This window comes from Pseudophryne corroboree, chromosome 1 (assembly GCF_028390025.1).
Source record: "Pseudophryne corroboree isolate aPseCor3 chromosome 1, aPseCor3.hap2, whole genome shotgun sequence".
Lineage (NCBI taxonomy): Eukaryota > Metazoa > Chordata > Amphibia > Anura > Myobatrachidae > Pseudophryne > Pseudophryne corroboree.
The window spans coordinates 316,539,733-316,560,398 of NC_086444.1; the positions used below are offsets into that span (position 1 = coordinate 316,539,733).

The 20,666-nt window shown below is 46.5% G+C and overlaps 1 protein-coding gene across 2 annotated transcripts in view; it reads left to right on the plus strand.

The window, feature by feature from the left end:
• The window catches only part of DNAH10 (dynein axonemal heavy chain 10), a 712,041-nt gene that overhangs the window by 637,125 nt on the left and 54,250 nt on the right, over positions 1-20,666 (plus strand). For both annotated transcript variants that reach the window (XM_063964569.1, XM_063964570.1), the window contains 4 exons: positions 1,855-2,016; positions 2,966-3,140; positions 18,587-18,768; positions 18,914-19,050. In XM_063964569.1, coding sequence (XP_063820639.1) covers positions 1,855-2,016; positions 2,966-3,140; positions 18,587-18,768; positions 18,914-19,050 — 656 coding nt within the window. The remainder of the gene's footprint in view (positions 1-1,854; positions 2,017-2,965; positions 3,141-18,586; positions 18,769-18,913; positions 19,051-20,666) is intronic.

A 20,666-nucleotide genomic window follows, 5' to 3' on the forward strand; every position in this document is an offset into this window, starting at 1 on the left:
TGCGGTCTCCGCCGCCATTGTTGTTTGGCACATGGTTCTTTCCCCTTCAAACTCTGACATGGGCGCAGCGATGTTGGATAAAGTCACATGTTATTCTCCTCACCAATCTGCAGCGCTGCTGGTGCCTGTAGCTAATTGTCAGCCAATGCCTGTTCACTAGCAGGTATAAATATCCTGTCCCAGCACCAAGGAAATTGTCAGTGCTTCAATTGTCTCTCCAGTGATTCCAGTCTTCAGCTTCACTAAAGACTCTCCTGTGAATACCCTCTGCGGTACAGCCTGACTCTCCTGTGTATACCCTCTGCGGTATAGCCTGATTCCCCTGTGTATACCCTCTGCGGTATAGCCTGACTCTCCTGTGTATACCCTCTGCGGTATAGCCTGATTCCCCTGTGCTTACACTCTGCGGTGCAGCTCCAATTCTCCTGTGGTTACTCTGTGGTGCAGCCTGCTCTCCTTGCTTCCGCATCCAGTGTTAGCAGAGTGTATAACTCCGGCTTCCAGCAGCCACTCTCCAGCAGTCCTCTGTTTCAAATATCATCAGTACTTCTCATTATAGTGGAGTGTTATACCTGCGATCCCCAGCATCACTTAATGCTTTACCTGCGATCCCCAGCATCACTTAATGCTTTACCTGCTATCCCCAGCATCACTTAATGCTTTACCTGCGATCCCCAGCATCACTTAATGCTTTACCTGCGATCCCCAGCATCACTTAATGCTTTACCTGCGATCCCCAGCATCACCTAATGCTTTACCTGCGATCCCCAGCATCACTTAATGCTTTACCAGCGATCCCCAGCATCACTTAATGCTTTACCTGCGATCCCCAGCATCACTCTATGTTCCACCTGTTATCCAAAGCACTTCAAACTAACATTTCGGTTACTGGTCTCAAACCAGTAGGAATTCAGAGACTCTCTATGACAGTTATTGTTTGTTGCACATTCTATGACTTTTATTATTAAATAAAAACCCTTAAAGGCAATACCAGTTGTCGTGGTCACCGCTTCGGGCATTGGTGTTGCAGTTCCTGCGCATGTCTAGGAGTCCCATCTCGCCTCCTAAGTTTAAGTACCCGTCAGCCCCTACAACTGAGGCTTCCCGCTACCAACACCAGCCCTCAATTGTGACACTGAGTAAGTTCAGACCTACTCTGAAACTGCAAAAAACTTTTTCGGACCGCTCGGCTGCACAGGCGTTCGCACACTTGCAAAGCGAAAATACACTCCCCCGTGGGCTGCGACTATGCGTTTGCACGGCTGCAAAAAGTAGCTAGCGAGCGATCAACTCGGAATGACCCCCAAAGTCCTTAAGATTGGGACCACTTACACTCAGAATTGGTGATTCACCATGCATTTTCTTGAAAGCTGGATCAGTGGTGACCAGGAGACAGTTTTTCTTATTGGACCTCTGTAAGTTTGTGTCACATGTGCTTCTTAGAATCACTCTGTCCATTTTTTATTAGCTCCCTTAGTTGTCCTGTGATCAGCATCAAATAATTTCTTAGCTTTGGTGAGGCATCTCCTTCCCATAGAAAACTTATACCCACATTCTTCAATTCTCTCCACATGTTCTTGTAGCTGGATCTCAGTCAATGAGGAGACAGTTATTTCTCAATATCCTTAAAAACTTTGAGATAGGCAAGTTTGATTTTAAAGAGTTAGGATGATGACTCGTTGCCCACAAGAGAGTGTTGTACTGCAAATATTTACACTTTACATTGACTTTGGTGACCAATGGAGTAAGTGAGTGTATAGTAATATAATTAATAAGATGCTCAAATGAAATGTACAGTACTTATAACTATTTGGTATTTAACCAGTCTTACTTTTATATTGTCTCTTATTGCAGCACAGTGCAAACGACTGGAAGGGGGTCTTGACAAGTTGAAGGAAGCTACTGTGCAACTGGCTGAGCTTAATGTAAAGCTGGCTGAACAGAAGGTGGTATTAGCTGAGAAATCGGCCGCATGTGAAGCGTTACTGGATGAGATATCAGTCAATACTGCAGTTGGTGAGTAATACACAAAGTCATGCAGAGAGATGAGTACAGTGAGCATGCATTGGGTGCACATATAAATACTCTCTCCTTCAAGTCCTTAATGGTTGAACAAGCACCTCTGTTGTAGACATATATGGGGTGTGGTATATTATACCTACATTGAGAATATAGACACTGTAATGTCGACAGGTACATGATGTAGACAACCAAAATGTCAGCAATTAATGGGGTTGATTCAATTCAACATGCTGATAATAGCACCGGGAAGAAGGTCCCGGAGCTATTCAATTCAGCACGCTGTTATGTCGGAGAATGCCAGAACTCGTGCCTTAAACCTGGTGTTTAGTTGCGAGAACTGGCATTCTCTGACTTAAGTGCCCTGCTGCAATGCTGTTTGCGCCGCGCTAAGGCACAAAACAGCATTACAGCACTAGTTTTGTTGGATTTCTGCTCGCACCTCAGGAGGGGTGCAAGTAGAAATCCTGTAGTTGGACTTAACATCGCGCTGAATTGAACAGCTTCGGGACCTCCTTCCTGGCGCTGTTATCAGCACGCTGAATTGAATCGACCCCAATATGTTGACTCAAAATGTAAATAGGGACATAATATAGTATATTAATTTATAGATAGAATAAAATGTTGATGATCAAACTATAGACATGGTCAAAATATCGACAGCCAGAATATAGACCTGTCTGAATTTTGACTGCAGGTTAAACTACGTCCAGTTACCTAGACTTTAAATGTCATTTTCCGTGGCTAATCTAATTCCCCTCATAGTGTGTCATTAATAACAGCCCTATTAACAGAAGGGTGAATCCTCAATCGTAGTCATTCTTCTTTATGGGCTGGTGACAACGAGACATCCATAGGCATAGGCATGTAAAAGATCTCCTGCATATGCACATCTCCCTCTATCCTTCTCACAGTCTTAAGTCATGTTATGTTATTGTTTCTATAGCTGAGGAGAAAAGAAAGCTTGCTGAAGAGAAGGCTGCAGAAATAGAGGAGCAGAATAAGGTGATTGCGGTGGAGAAGAAGGACGCAGAGAGTTCTCTGGCAGAAGCTTTGCCCATCCTGGAGGCTGCAAAGCTGGAACTGCAGAAATTGGACAGATCTGATGTTACTGAGATCAGGTAAATTTGATTTCACATTATGGGGTATATTTACTAAGCTCCCGATTTTGACCGAGATGCCGTTTTTTCATCAAAGTGTCATCTCGGTCAATCTCGGTCATTTACTAAACACTAATCACGGCAGTGATGAGGGCATTCGTAATTTTTTTCTAGTTCAGGTAAAAAATTACGAATGAATACACCATCGGTCAAATTACGCCTGTTTAAGTATGAATCTCGGTCATTTACTAAGAAGTGCAAAGCAAAAAAACCCAAAACACTGCCGTGAAAAATTACAATTCGTAAAAAAGTCCTAAAAAAAAACAGACCTGCTTTTTTTATTCGTGATTTGAGATGCATGCAGGGATCCATGAGATCCGTGCATGTATATCAGTGGGAAGGGGTTGGAAAGTGCATTTTTTTGCCAAAAAAAATTGCGTGGGGTCCCCCCTCCTAAGCATAACCAGCCTCGGGCTCTTTGAGCCGATCCTGGTTGCTGAAATATGGGAAAAAAAATGACAGGGGTTCCCCCATATTTAAGCAACCAGCATCGGGCTCTGCGCCTGGTCCTGGTCCCAAAAATACGGGGGACAAAAAGAGTAGGGGTCCCCCGTATTTTTAAAACCAGCACCGGGCTCCACTAGCTGGACAGATAATGCCACAGCCGGGGGTCACTTTTATATAGCGCCCTGCGGCCGTGGCATCAAAAATCCAACTAGTCACCCCTGGCCGGGGTACCCTGGGGGAGTGGGGACCCCTTCAATCAAGGGGTCCCCCCCCCCCAGCCACCCAAGGGCCAGGGGTGAAGCCCGAGGCTGTCCCCCCCCATCCAATGGGCTGCGGATGGGAGGGCTGATAGCCTTTGTTGTAAAATAAAAGATATTGTTTTTAGTAGCAGTACTACAAGTCCCAGCAAGCCTCCCCCGCATGCTTGTACTTGGAGAACCACAAGTACCAGCATGCGGCGGAAAAACGGGCCCGCTGGTACCTGTAGTACTACCACTAAAAAAATACCCAAAAAAACACAAGACACACACACCGTGAAAGTATAATTTTATTACATACATACACACATACATACATACTTACCTTATGTTCCCACGCAGGTCGGTCCTCTTCTCCAGTAGAATCCAAGGGGTACCTGTTGAAGAAATTCTACTCACCAGATCCAGTGGTCCAGGCTCCTCGGCAAATCCAGGGATAATCCACGTACTTGAATAAAACAAAAAAACGGTTGCCCGACCACGAACTGAAAGGTGACCCATGTTTGCACATGGGTCACCTTTCCACGAATGCCAGAAACCCACTTTGCCTTCTGGCTAAGTGGGTTTCTTCAGCCAATCAGGGAGTGCCACGTTGTAGCACTCTCCTGATCAGCTGTGTGCTCCTGTCCTCACTGACAGGCGGCACACGGCAGTGTTACAATGTAGCGCCTATGCGCTACATTGTAACCAATGATGGGAACTTTCTGCCCTGCGGTTGACCTAAAGTGACGTCACCGCTGAGCAGAAAGTTCCCATCATTGGTTACAATGTAGCGCATAGGCGCTACATTGTAACACTGCCGCGTGCTGCCTGTCAGTGAGGACAGCAGCACACAGCTGATCAGGAGAGTGCTACAACGTGGCACTCCCTGATTGGCTGAAGAAACCCACTTAGCCAGAAGGCAAAGTGGGTTTCTGGCATTCGTGGAAAGGTGACCCATGTGCAAACATGGGTCACCTTTCAGTTCGTGGTCGGGCAACCGTTTTTTTGTTTTATTCAAGTACGTGGATTATCCCTGGATTTGCCGAGGAGCCTGGACCACTGGATCTGGTGAGTAGAATTTCTTCAACAGGTACCCCTTGGATTCTACTGGAGAAGAGGACCGACCTGCGTGGGAACATAAGGTAAGTATGTATGTATGTATGTGTGTATGTATGTAATAAAATTATACTTTCACGGTGTGTGTGTCTTGTGTTTTTTTGGGTATTTTTTTAGTGGTAGTACTACAGGTACCAGCGGGCCCGTTTTTCCGCCGCATGCTGGTACTTGTGGTTCTCCAAGTACAAGCATGCGGGGGAGGCTTGCTGGGACTTGTAGTACTGCTACTAAAAACAATATCTTTTATTTTACAACAAAGGCTATCAGCCCTCCCATCCGCAGCCCATTGGATGGGGGGGGACAGCCTCGGGCTTCACCCCTGGCCCTTGGGTGGCTGGGGGGGGGGACCCCTTGATTGAAGGGGTCCCCACTCCCCCAGGGTACCCCGGCCAGGGGTGACTAGTTGGATTTTTGATGCCACGGCCGCAGGGCGCTATATAAAAGTGACCCCCGGCTGTGGCATTATCTGTCCAGCTAGTGGAGCCCGGTGCTGGTTTTAAAAATACGGGGGACCCCTACTCTTTTTGTCCCCCGTATTTTTGGGACCAGGACCAGGCGCAGAGCCCGATGCTGGTTGCTTAAATATGGGGGAACCCCTGTCATTTTTTTCCCCATATTTCTGCAACCAGGATCGGCTCAAAGAGCCCGAGGCTGGTTATGCTTAGGAGGGGGGACCCCACGCAATTTTTTTTAGGATTTTACTTTGTTTAATTAAAAAAAAAAAAAAAATACGAACCCCAGCACGGATCACACAGATCCGGCCGAGATTGATTGTAAAAAAAAACGGCAGTGTTTTGCTAATCACTGCCGTCAAATTAGGTAAAAAAACACGAATGACATCGACATCGGAAGCAAAGAAAAATACGAATACGACAGTTTAGTAAATTAGTCGTAATCAATTCAAAAAGTTGCAGTTTTACACTGCCGATGTCATTCGTGATTGAACTTTGACCTATTTTCGGAAATTACGAATCTTAGTAAATATACCCCTATGTATCTATGAGCAAACACAGTTGGATATCTGCACATATACAGAGCATAGAGGCTGATTCAGAGGTGGATGATATAGCTACAGCTACTGCGTCTTTGTAAGCAGCAGCTGTGCTAAAATATGCAAAAGACACAGGATGCATCTAGTCTTAAATGGTGCCCACTGCAGGTTCCTGTGATCCGCTGCTGCAGCCGTAGACGCCGCATCGGACCAACTGCGTGACTATTGAGAATATAGTATATGAGTAGCCTTGAGGTTACTCAGGATGTCCGGCGAAATAACACTGTTGGAGCCAGCGAAATATGTTCAATGTTGCAGCCTCTTTCTTCAGCACACCCAGAAAACGGGGCAGACATGCTCCTGTTTTCTGGCATGCTGCCTTTCACTGCCCCCAAATGGCAGCAGCATGTCAGTAATGCTGTGGCTTTTGGGGAACAGTATCGCAGACCCAGATCTGTCTATGCGCAGTGCGGCTTCTGCACAAGTCCAAAAACATCTGAAATTTGTGTAAACATTGGGTGTACATAAACCTCTGAATGAGGCCGTTAGCACCTTAATGCAAGATGATATTTAGTAATGTCACATTTTGCAGATTAACTTTTTTAATTTTCATAATGGAGCTTCTTTCCTTCAGTGATTGTGCAGATTCTTCAGTATGGTGGTCACACGCTGTACAACACAATTTTATACCACCATGGGCTCTAAAGTGGTCAGCAGTTCTAACTTGCAGTCACTGCCCACCTGTACGCTGTGGCGCAGTGGTGCAAGTAGAAAAAATGTCTTAGTGGTACTGTTTGCGCGCGCCAAGAGATGGGTGTGGCCAAATGCCCCCACCATGCCAGATATGCCCCCACAGTGCCAGATACACAAAGGCCCCACAGTGCCAGATACACAAATGCCCCACAATGCAAGATAAACAAATGCCCCCAGCAGTGCCAGATACGCCCCCACAGTGCCAGATACACATTGCCCCACAATGCCAGATACACATTGCCCCACATTGCCCACCCCCCTTCCACTGCTGCTCACTGCTGACTCTGTTGTTACTGCTATGTGATAATGTGAGGGGAGGAGAGCGTGGCACGCTCCTCTCCTGACCCTCAAAACTCAGTGAGTGAAGTGAGTCCGGTCTCCAGCGGCGGGTATCTCAAATGAGGCGCCGGTTTGTTAGCCAATCAGAGCTCGTGGACTGGCAGCCAATCAGGAGTCGCGGCTGCCGGTCCGCGAGCTCTGATTGGCTAACAAGCCGGTGCCTCATTTGAGATTCACCCCGCCGCCGTCGCCGGAGACCGGACATCACTGAGCATTGAGGGGCAAGAGAGGCGCTGCGCTCTCCTCCCCCCACATAGCAGCGACTGCAGGTATGGTGGACGGCCCGGCGGTACTGCGTACCGGCTGGCAATTTCTTAACGGTATGCAGTACCGCCACGTACCTCCATACTTGCAGCACTGGCTGTGGGACTTTACCCTTAACCACAAGAAATAATTTGCATAATCACCAATTTCCTCACGTGTAGCGAGCAGCTTTCTCTCTTGTCTGCATGGGTATACTAGTATAATTTATAGCTAACAGTGGCCACGTGTCAGATGCTGTTACATCCACTAAATCTATAAGCAGGGGAGATTTGGTACATGCGCCATCAATAGATTAAATGTAGAAACAATTAGAGAATCGAATTACTTTTTAAAAAGTAAAAAATTTTTTTTACCAGAACTAGACGTGTTGGGGGTAAATGTAGTGTTGTAATAACTGGGTAAGAGGAAGCATTCCAGTAAGTATCATGTTGTAGAACATTGTTTTGCTCATCTTGATTGTTTTTCTTCCCTATAATGCACTTAAAGTTATTTTTTCACTATGCGACCAAAGTAAGGACCTGTCAGGTGAAATTCATTGAGGTACATAAAGCAGTTATTCTCAGCGCATAGCACATCAGGGAAATGAGGTATAATGCTGAAGACATAAAATATGCCTGGTCATGAAGTGGTTAATGGTTAAAGTATTGTTAGTGAACTGTAAAATAGATTAATGCAATGCACTTACTGTACTCTGTTTTATATACTAATTATTTGTTTAATTTAGTTTTTTAAGAGCTGTAATCGATACATTTATTTTATGTACTGTATAATGTTTATACACAGGTAGCTACACATTTTGAGGCAGCCGCAGTGCAAGCATTGGGTCAGATTGCATAGAGTACCATGCATGTCCAGATACCAGACTGCTATGCCAACTTGCCTGATTTTGAGCACATATGCCCATCTGGCCTGGAGAGTTGGGACAGGGCAAGAAAGAGGTGTCCTAACATAGCGCAAGTATGGGTGTGTTTGCTTCATTGAAAGAAAGCTGTATTATGGGCCTTATTTAGAGTTGTTAGCAAACCAAAAAAGCACACCAATGGGCAAAACCATGTGCACTGCAGGGGGGGCAGATATAACATAGGCAGAGAGAGTTAGATTTGGGTGGGGTGTGTTCAAACTGAAATCTATATTGCAGTGTAGAAATAAGCAGCCAGTATTTACCCTGCACAAAAACAATATAAACTACCCAAATCTAAATCTCTGCACGTTACATTTGCGCAACCTGCAGTGCAATATGGTTTTGCCCAATTGCTTAATATTTTGGTTTGCTAACAAACCTGAATAACCCCCTATGGCCCTCATTCCGAGTTGTTCGCTCGCTAGCCGCTTTTCGCAGCAGTACACACGCTAAGCCGCCGCCCTCTGGGAGTGAATCTTAGCTTAGCAGAATTGCGAACGAAGTATTCGCAATATTGCGAAAAGATTTTTCTGTGCAGTTTCTGAGTAGCTCGAGACTTACTCTGCCACTGCGATCAGTTCAGTCCGTTTCGTTCGTGGTTTGACGTCACAAACACACCCAGCGTTCGCCCAGGCACTCCCCCGTTTCTCCAGCCACTCCCGCGTTTTTCCCAGAAACGGCAACGTTTTTTCACACACTCCCATAAAACGGCCAGTTTCCGCCCAGAAACACCCACTTCCTGTCAATCACACTCCGATCACCAGAACAAAGAAAAAACCTCGTAATGCCGTGAGTAAAATACCAAACTTCTTAGCAAATTTACTTGGCGCAGTCACAGTGCGAACATTGCGCATGCGCAATTAGCGGAAAATCGCTGCGATGCGAAGAAAATTACCGAGCGAACAACTCGGAATGAGGGCCTATGTGCAGGTGATCAGGGGAAGGTGCAAGTGCGTCATTAAATTAATCAATAAATCAAACGTAACATGTAAATATTAAAAACACAATTTTATTTACAATGTTCATAAAATCATAATTCATTCACTGGGCAAAAAAGAAAAAACTCTGTGTCTGCACCAAAAGCAATAGTAAGTCCATTTTAGTAAAGAATATAATTTTATCAACGCTATTGAACACTGCGGTGATTTTAACCACAGCCGATTGATGCATGAAGTATAGAAGACAAGCAGACAGAGCCGCTGATGGATGGCTGGGTAAAATACGCCATTTTCTCTCTTAAACATTAATCTAGCCACCCAGTGCCATTGTGGAGCGTCGAGCACAGCGCCAGTTCCAATTGCACATTCCTAGTGCTCTCCCTCCCTTGGCACCTCACAAGATGCTCTTCAGTCTCCCATTATTGCTGTGAAGGATCGAGCATAGCTCCCAAGATAACCGTCAGGCGCCCTCCCCTGATACACAGCAGAGAGAAAAAAGTAGAGATGAGCGGGTTCGGGTTTTACTCGGATTTACTCGGTTCTCAAAGCGACATCTGAAAACACGAGACATCCGTAAGCCAATAAGATGCCGTTTTGTGAACCGAGTAAAACCGAACCCGCTCATCTCTAGAAAAAAGTAAGCACGTTTAAAGTTAAAGGCAAAGATTACTGAAATATGGATATGCTCTATTGAGGACATTACCATTGGTACTCCCTGGAGATTGTTCAATCGTGGTTGATAAAATGATATTCCATATATATTCCAAATTATATTCCATGATCAATATAATTTTCTGCTGCGGGGTACACTGGGCTCCACAAGGATTGACATAGGGGTGTAGAGTAGGATCTTGATCCGAGGCACCAACAGGCTGAAAAGCTTTGACTGTTCCCAGAATGCATAGCGCCGCCTCCTCTATAACCCCGCCTCCCTGCACAGGAGCTCAGTTTTGTAGTTGGTGCCGCAGATAGCAGGCACATAACAGAGGTGCTGCTCCAGGCAGCCCTAAGAAGAGCTTTTTTGAAGAAAAAGTGAAGACTACAAGGGCAGCAGCGGTGTGTAAATGTCAGGAGACATTCACTGCTGCAGCTCCAGCTCTCTCCAGCAGCGCTGTACACTCCCGAGCCCTGGTTGCCGGGTAACTACAGCAGGAGGCTCCGGTTTTCTTCCTTGGTCAGGCACACACGACGGGGGCTCTCCGGGATCGCGTGGCCGCGCTTCGGGAGGTGGTGAGTGGGTCCCGCTTGCGGGACCCGTACTTTATCGCGATCCAGCGCGGTCAGTGGGAGGCGGGCCACGCTTGCTGGCGGTGGACACTGTGGCAGTACAGGCGATCCCACTAGATCACCAGGGCATGGGTGCAGGTCAGGTTTTCTCTTAAAACCATTTTAATAGTAGCCCACAGTACCCGGTGTTTTTGCCAACAGGGGGATAAGGCTTAGAGCTGGAGCCCCTCCCCCAGCCCCAGGGTGCAATTTCCCGCAAATGTTCCCGCCTTGGAGCTGCATATCTGTCTCTCCCTCACTCCCTGTCAGTGTCTGGGCGCCATTTCTCTCAGCTACACTATTCCTGGGACTGCTTGGGCAAATCCTCCTGTGTAAAGCCGCCTGGTTGTCAGCGCTGTGACTTTACATGACTCTTAAGTATTCTACCTGCCTTTTAGACAGTGTTTGTTAAGAAAGAGTGCATTTAGTCAGGGTTTTCTAGTACAATTACCCTGTGATATACATCCAGTTCTTACTGTGCAGTGTTATATCTATTGACTACATAGCTATATAAGCTGGTCCAGTGCAGTATTATTGTTGGTAATAACCTCTGCATTGTATAACTGTGACTATATGTGTGTGCATTAGCTTGCTGAGTAGTTTCCATTTCGTGTCTCTCACTCAGCTTGCTATTCCTATATTCTATAACCTGAGGGGGCTTGGTGCGTCAGGTTTTATATAGGATTTTCACAAGATATACTTTAATACATATTTTTCTCTGTGATTTTAGTCACCATATCTCTCCTATATCTCTGCTTGTGCTGACTACACTGCGCAGGGGTTTGGGTAAGAGGTATTGTGCTGCTGCCAATTGTACTGTGTTACCTGATACTGCAAGTTATATCATGTCTGCTTCTGAAGGTAACGGCTCTGGGGCGGTACACACTGCAGGTGTTGCTGAAGCCACAGATCCATATGAGGAGAATATAGCAGCTGTGGGCTCTGGTTCTGGGGGCTCCTTGCCCCCCAGTGGGACTGTAGCAACAGAGGTACATAATGACCCACCGTGGGCTGCTTTTTCCACGCTTCTGCATACGCTAGTTAATAAACTAACACCCCCTATGGGACCCCCAATGCCGGTACAACCGTATGTGGTCCCTGCAGCTAACCCGCCGTGGGCGGACAATTTATCTGCTCAATTGAAGAAGTTGAACCAGTCCCTGACTACTAAAAAGTCTGACCCTCGCTCGCCCAAGCCCAAGGGGTCTTCTAAGCGAGCTCTTGTCTCCTCACAATCCACTGCTGTCACTGACACCTCGTCTGATGAAGATGGCACTTACACTGACCCCACAGATTCTGACACAGATACTGCTGATGGGGTGGGTAGTTCACATGTGGATGTTCCTGATCTTTTGGAGGCTATTAAATTGATTTTACAGATTACGGATGATCCCGAGCCATCCGTCCCTCCTAAGAAACCAGATAGGTTCAAGCGTCAGAAGGTGGTTAAACAAGTTTTACCTCACTCTGACCACCTAGTGGATATACGTCAGGAACCCTGGGAAAACCCGGGTACGAAGTTTGTGCCTCAAAAGAAGATGCTGGCTCGCTATCCCCTCGCACCAGAGCTATCTAAAAATTGGGAAATGCCTCCTCCAGTGTACTCACATGTGGCTAGGATGGTGGTTTTCTCAGCTCTACCTGTCACTACCATCACGTCTCTAAAAGAGCCTATGGATAAACGTGTGGAGGGTTGTTTGAAAGCGATTTACACCCTCACGGGTGCTGCACAAAGGCCCACTATTGCAGCTACATGGGCTGCAGAGGCTATTGAAGCATGGGCCTTGGAGTTAGAATCTGAAATCTCTTCTGACCATGCTAGACAATGCTTGTCATATATTGTCACAGCTTCTCGATATATTAAAGAGGCGGCTTCTGATGCCGGTATCCTAGCAGCCAAGGCCTCTACTACGTCAGTCCTGGCTCGCCGGATATTGTGGCTGAGATCCTGGTCTGTGGATCTGGACTCTAGAAAAACCCTGGAGGTACTCCCTTTCAAGGGAGATATTCTGTTTGGGGAGGACTTAAATAAGATTGTGGCTGACTTGGCTTCTGCCAAAACTGCCTGTCTGCCTAATACCTCTCCTTCTGTATCGAAGGCTAAAGGTACGTCCTTTCGCCCCTTTCGTCCTTCAGGTAAAGCAAAAGGTCAGGCGTACCATAAGCAGGCCCGCACTTCCAAACCTGGTAAGCCGAAGCCCAAAAGAGCCTGGGCTGCCCGTCAGCCAGCTGCCAAGACCGATAAGCCTGCCGCATGACGGGGCGGGCTTCCCCCTGGGGGATCCCAGGGTGGGGGGCAGGCTTCTAGGGTATACCCAGGAATGGTGGAAGACCACTTCAGATGCCTGGGTACGGGAAGTCGTCACTCGAGGTTACGCCATAGCCTTCAAATACCGACCCCCTCATCGACTTTGCCAGACAGACGTCCCTTTGGACCAGACAAAGGCAAACACTCTACACTCGGTGGTACAGACCCTCCTGGATACAGGAGTCGTCGTACAGGTGCCTCTTGCTCAGGGGGTCCGGGGGTACTATTCTCCGCTGTTTCTAGTCCCGAAACCGAATGGGTCCTCCCGGCCCATTCTCAACCTCAAGGCATTGAACAGGTTTGTGAAGGTTTCCAAGTTCCGTATGGAAACCCTTCGCTCTATAGTTCTGGCCTTGGAACCTGGGGACTACAGTGTCACATCAACAATACCTGAGGTTCGCTATTGGCAACCTACATTATCAGTTTTTGGTTTAACAACGGCTCCGCGAGTCTTCACCAAAGTTATGGCGGTGATGACGGTGGTACTCCGCCGTCAAGGGGTCAGGATACTGCCGTATCTGGACGACTTGTTAATCCTGGCAAATTCTCAGATCTTCTCCTGCGTCATCTGGATATGATGGTCCGGTTTCTACAAGCCCACGGGTGGCTCATCAACTGGAAGAAATCCTCCCTGGTTCCTGCTCAGAGCATGGTGCACCTGGGAGCGTTGTTGGACACTCACAACCAGAGGTTGTTTTTGTCTCAGGAGAAAGTCCTGAAGATTCAGGACAGGATTCGTTGCTTCCTTTCTCGTCCGCAAGTGTCGATACATTCGGCAATGCAGGTGCTGGGCCTAATGGTATCAGCATTCGACATGGTGGAGTATGCTCAATTCCATTCTCGCCCCCTCCAGAGGCTGATTCTAGCCAAGTGGGACGGCCTGCCTCACCGGATCAGATCTCAAATGATCTTTTTGACTCCGGAGGTCCGTCTTTTCGCTACACTGGTGGCTCTGGGACCAACAATTGTGCAGGGGTCGTCACTTCTGGATATCCAATTGGGTCCTGTTGACGACAGATGCCAGTCTAAGAGGTTGAGGCGCGGTGCTGGAGCAACACTCCCTTCAGGGTCGGTGGACCAAGGAGGAATCTCTCCTCTCGATCAACATTCTGGAATTGCGGGCGGTCTTCAATGCGTTGAACCTGGCCCAGCATTTAATTCAGAACCGTCCTGTTCAAGTACAGTCGGACAACGCCACCACAGTGGCTTACATAAATCATCAAGGCGGCACTCGAAGCCGTTTGGCAATGAAGGAAGTCTCACGGATTCTACGTTGGGCGGAACGCCATCTACCGGCCATATCGGCAATATTCATTCCGGGAGTCCTGAATTGGGAAGCGGACTTTCTCAGTCGTCAGGACGTGCATGCCGGCGAGTGGGGCCTCCATCCAGAAGTGTTTCAACTCTTCGTGGAAAAGTGGGATCTTCCAGTCGTGGATCTGATGGCGTCTCGACACAATCACAAGGTTCCGGTCTTCGGAGCAAGGACAAGGGATCCTCAAGCAGCATTCGTGGATGCGCTGGCGGTGCCGTGGAGGTTTCGGCTGCCGTTTGTGTTCCCTCCGGTGTCTCTCCTGCCCAGGGTAATTCGGAAGTTCAAGCAAGAAAAAGGAAATCTGCTTCTCATAGCTCCATCGTGGCCCAGACGGCACTGGGTCTCAGACCTTCAGGGCCTATCGTCAGAGCGTCCAATTCTACTTCCACAACACCCAGACCTCCTTGTTCAGGGCCCCTGTGTCTACCAGGACCTATCCCGGCTGTCTTTGACGGCGTGGCTCTTGAAGCTTCCGTCTTGAGGACTAAGGGTTTTTCTGAAGAGGTCATTAAAACTATGTTGCGGGCCCGGAAACCGGCTTCTGGACGGATTTACTATAGGGTCTGGCATTCCTGCTTTGGTGCGCATCTAACAATTATGATGCTTCCAAGTTTAGTACAGCCAAGCTTTTGGCTTTTCTGCAGCAAGGCCTAGAGTTTGGCCTGCGTCTGGCCTCCCTAAAGGTTCATATTTCTGCCTTGTCGGTGTGGTTTCAGAGAAAAATTGCGACTTTGCCTGATGTTCATACTTTCACTCAGGGTGTGTTGCGTATCCAACCTCCCTATGTCCCGCCTGTGGCTCCTTGGGACTTGTCGGTGGTTTTGGAGGCGTTGCAGGAGCCTCCGTTTGAACCCCTCGGTTCAGCTGACCCTAAGTGGCTTTCTCTTAAGGTGGTGTTCTTGCTGGCTATTGCCTCTGCTAGAAGAGTGTCGGATCTGGGTGCCTTGTCTTGTAGTTCCCCATATCTGATTTTTCACCGTGATCGGGCGGTTCTTAGGACTCGTCCCGGATATTTACCTAAGGTGGTTTCTTCGTTTTACCTTAATCAGGAGATTGTGGTTCCGGCCTTTGTCTCTCCTGATTTGTCTCCCAAAGGGTGGTCTTTGGATGTGGTACGGGCTCTCCGTATCTATGTGAAGAGAACGGCTTCTATCCGAAAATCTGATTCTCTCTTTGTTTTGTTTGGATTTCACAAACGTGGCTGGCCTGCTCACATGCAGACCCTGGCCAGATGGATTAGAATGGTGATTGCACATGCTTATGTGAAGGCTGGTCTCTCTGCTCCTGTTCACATTAAGGCCCATTCTACTCGGTCTGTTGGACCTTCTTGGGCGGCCCGCCATGGTGCGACCCTTGAACAATTGTGCAAGGCGGCTACGTGGTCTTCCGGGAACACGTTCATAAGGTTCTATGCCTTCGATACTGCCGCTTCCCAGGATGCTTCCTTTGGACGCCGGGTTCTTGTGCCCGCTACAGTGCGTCCCCTCCCATAAGGAACTGCTTTGGGACATCCCCATTGTCCAATCCTTGTGGAGCCCAGTGTACCCCGCAGCAGAAAACGAGTTTTATGGTAAGAACTTACCTTTGTTAAAACTCTTTCTGCGAGGTACACTGGGCTCCACAAGGCGCCCACCCTGACGCACTTAGCTTCTTTGGGTTGGTATGGCATTAGCCGCTGGCACTTCTCCTGTCGTAAGAGTGTGGTGTATGTGGCTACTAACTGTTGTTGTCTCTTTTCCTGCTACTGCATTGGGCTGGTTAACTAAAAACTGAGCTCCTGTGCTGGGAGGCGGGGTTATATAGGAGGTGGTGCTGTGCATTCTGGGAACAGTCAAAGCTTTGAGCCTGTTGGTGCCTCGGATCAAGATCCTATTCTACACCCCATTGTCCAATCCTTGTGGAGCCCAGTGTACCTCGCAGAAAGAGTTTTAACAAAGGTAAGTTCTTACCATAAAACTCGTTTTATATAACGCTCTTTCTCCAACAGGACTCAAGGCGCTTTACAGATATCAAAAACAATGCACATGATACAGAGGATTTGAGTAATACAGCAATAGATCAGCAACATCGACATAAAAGAAAACCTTAAGCACACAGAAAGCATAATGCATGATTGGTGTAGGCATTTTGGGTAATAACTTCCAAAGGTACTGTATTCCACCCTCACAAGGTACCAGGTGCAGCAGCCATCTTGGGCGCACAGCGTAGGATTACCCTGGGTGGAATAGTCTACCCCTAGAAGAGATGACACAAAATGGGGGTGATTTCAGAGTCCTACAGTTCAGAGTAGGGTTCCATCAAAACCATCAGGCCTATGTATTTTTCATCCCATCCACCAGTGTACCATATGGGGCAGCCATGTTGGGCGCACTTTGAAGGTTACACTGTGGGAGGTGAGCCATACAAGGGCCAAGTTCATATATGGGAAAACTGACGCTTATGTAGTAGTATGATGTACCCTGTATGTAGGGCGCAATGGCGTGGTGTGCAATCAGTGGAGGTAAACATTACAGGAAAAACACACGGTGGGGTGGAAGAGCGGAAGAAATAAAAAATAAAAACGGGGGGGGGGGGGGGGGGATAAACAATAGCAGGTAACTAGTGGCAGAAGTAAAATTGGGATAACATTATTTTGATAAGATCATACTACGGGTGGGTATGAGAATGTGGGGGGCATACTTGAGTGTTTCAGATTTTATCTATGCCAAATTACTAAGGGGTGGTACAAAGTGCACTCAGTTCTAGGCATAGAATGAGACCCAGGGGTAAATTTACTAAGGGGTATATTCAATTGAAGTCGAAAGCTGCCGTCTGTCGGGAAGGACGTCAGTTTTTGACTTTTTAGGTCGGAAAGGGGTTCCGACCTATTCAATCTTACCCCAAATTATTTGACAAGTCGATGAATTCGACTTGTCGAAAAGCACGTGGATCGGCGGAATAGCTGCCGATCCACGTTTTGGCCCCCTTTTTGACCATCTCAATTTGACTTTAAAAAAAGTCGAAGTGAGATGCGGGAGTAGAGACCGGGAGAGCCACGGGCAGATGGAGAGCAGCACTGGAGGATGTCACAGCCGCCGTTCACAGCAGCGTCCACCCGGCTCCAGCAAGCAAGACCTCGCTTGCTGGTGCCGGGTGGACGCTGCCGTGAGCAGCGGCTGTGATGCGGGGACGGGGAGAAGCAGAGAGGCAGGGGGAGAGACGGGTAGCTCTCCCCCGTCTGCCCGCGGCTCTCCCCTGACTCAGCTCCCGCATCTCAATTCGACTTTTTAAAAGTCGAATTGAGACAACATTGAATAGCCCAGGTCGGATCCATTCCGACAAATGAATGTCGGAATGGATCCGACTTCAATTGAATATACCCCTATAGCTTCTAAAACAGACAAGTAGTGGTGTTGCCCATAGCAACCAATCAGATTCTGTCTATCATTTTCTAGAAGTCACTAAAAATTTATAGCTAGAGTCTGATTGGTTGCTATGGGCAACACCACCACTTGTCTGTTTTAGAAGCTTTAGTAAATCTACCACTGATCTCTGCCAGCTGTGTGCTGATGCCAGAATTCAGTGGGTTTTTTTGCGTGAAGGTGGGCATGTTTCCTTTCCCAAAGCAAGACATGCTCCTAATATACCCCCACACACACACACACACACACACACACACACACACACACACACACACACACACACACACACACACACACACACACACACACACACAACACACACACTTCTCTCATTGTAACTATCCTGCTCCATAACATACACTCTCCTTATTACCCTGCTCTGCCATAGGAGACACACCTGCACACCTCCTCTGTACCTTGTATTCTTCACCTGTAGTCAGCCCGACCACTAAAGGCCAGACTTTCTCCCCTGTATCCAAACTGCAGTTTGTTCTGATCATGTTTGTAGTAGTTTTGTTGTACATGAGATGAAATAAGGTTTTTTTTTTTTTTACCTAAATGCTCATCAAAGGAAGATGTAAGTACACGTCTCATGGCCATGTGATGACCACTCTGAGTGCGGTGCTGTGAGGTGTTAATGTGAGTGGAGTATTGTGGAGTGTAACAATATGGATGTGCGTTCCCAGCTCTTGTGCAGTATATAGAAATACAGAATGTTTGCTCTGTTTCATATTAACAGCATCAAGCATAACAATCAGAATGGGTTCACTGTAATGGAGTACTATACTGCCTATGGAATATACAGTATACATTATACGTTTTCCTGTAGAGATTGAGCACTAGGTAAGTTGTAATATGCATTATTTAGACAGCAGCAAACCTACTAAAATCCAGAGCTATCTACAAAAGCTGTAAGTATATATTTTGGTTTGCTTACTTGTAGTCAGTATGAAGCATTTATTACTATCAGTAATAAACTTGGTACTGTACTTTTTTTAAAGTTGTTTATGTTGTTTGGGTCAATTGTACAGTAGTATAGCATGATGTTTGAGCTTGCAGTGGTCTGTTGTGTCATATCAACCATGATCGTTTCATGGAAAGATTCAATGTATTTACTATTCTGTTAAAGGACATTTGCCAAACCCCCACGGCAAGTTCAGGTTGTTTGTGAGTGTATCTTGGTGATGAGAGGGTACAGGGAGATCAGCTGGAAAAATGCAAAGGGAATGATGTCGGAACCAAATTTCCTGAAGATACTCATGGAAATAGACTTTGATGCAATCACCCAGAATCAAGTCAAGACAGTCAGAGGTACTGTAATAATACAATATATATGCTATGGCAGTCTGTTACCAAGTGATATATTTGCTGTTCTACTAACCCAGTGCTTTTGCCTTACAGTGTCTGGGTCACTGACATGCCTTAAATCTGTTGTTTTTTTCTGCTTTGTCTATAGGTTTCTTAAAAAATCTCAATGCAACATTTGAAGAAATGGAGGCTATTAGTAAAGCAGGCCTGGGGATGCTGAAGTTTGTCGACGCTGTAATGGGTTATTGTGATGTGGCTAAAGAGATCAAACCAAAGAGAGAAAAGGTAGAGTATGATTAACAATAGTTTCTGAAGTGACTGTATTTGTATTAGTGCTGGGCAACGATCAGAATTTTGAATCGTGATTAATGGCATGATTTTCTGTGATTAATCGCATTGATATGCGCAAAATTTAATAATGAGTCCAAAAATAGTGTATTGTGCACTTTTATTTTACAAGTACTGCTATATGTTTGCAAACACTTTAAACAAATAAGGTGCTTTTTAACAGCAGAATTCTCTTTACACAATAGCAGTGAGAAATGTTTACTTTTAAAATATTTCTTTAAGAAATTTATTACATTAATGTTTAAGTTGTGATTTACAAGAAATTTCTTGTAAATCACAACGTAATCATTCATGTAATCAAATCAAATATAAAACCTATGTTTTTTGCTCCTGTCAGGGCATTAACGTTTTTTAAATCTAGTTTGTTATAGAAAAACAAGTTACCCTCAAGTTAGTCCAGAGCCACGATCATAACATAGGGGTCACCTTCCAAGCGACAGCAAGTTAACATTTAAAGCTTTTTCTTTTTTTCTGAACAGGTACCAGCAGAGAAAATATAGATTTTATCAGAGAGTAGCATAAGCAGTCTATGTGCCTGATTCAGGTTGGTTAGCAAACCAAAAAAGTACTTGTTGGGCAAAACCATGTTGCACTGCAGGGGGCGGGAGGACAGATGTAACATGTGCAGAGAGAGTTAGATTTGGGTGGGTGTGTTCAAACTGAAATCTAAATCACAAAATAAAGCAGTAGGTATTTACCCTGCACAGAAACAATATAACCCACCCCAATCTAACTCTCTCTGCACATGTTACATCTCCCCACCTGCAGGGCAACATGGTGGTTTTGCCCAATAGAGTACTTCTTTGGTTTGCTAACCAACCTGAATCAGGCCCCATGTTCAGTAGCAAGTGGCCCTGTTAGAGTGAGGTGAAGTGGTCGAGCACAAGAAAAAGTACACAGATGGGATTTACTGTGCAGGGGACTGTTTAGTCTTTCCATTACTCCGACTTTACATTTTCTTACTCCTCTACACCAAACCAGTCGCTAAGACACACAAGGTCATTCACATTTTCAGTTGATAAAGAAACTCTCTTCTTCCGTACAATATGACCAGCAAAAGAAAACAACCTTTCACAGGATATGGAGGCCAGCCTGTTGTGTGAGCCTGCACGTTTGGACCATCACTCTAACGGACAGGCCTCAGTACTGATGGTTGGCTTTGCTCTGTATCGATGCACACTGTTCTTAACTGAGTCTTCCTCCTGTTCAGAATCAGACTCTGATGGAGAAGCCAATAGGGATAGCTTTTTTCTTTGGTGACTCTGATGTTGTTGCTTCCCCAGGTTTCTCTGCAACAACCCTCTTTTCCTTGATCAAGGTGGCTGAGGCCCACACCTCACCCCTCTCAGCTCTTGTTATACACTTGAGGTCCTTGAATCTCTGGTCTAATGTGGTAGCAATCTTCAGATATGAAATGTTAGCATTTTTTTAGTGTGTCTCCAGGTCTGTTCTGAATGTAGACTTGAATTTGATCACACAAGAAGAGCTCTCCATAAACTGAGAGAGATAGCAGAAAGCAGGCAGAACCTCCTGCCGGAAGTACAATCACATAC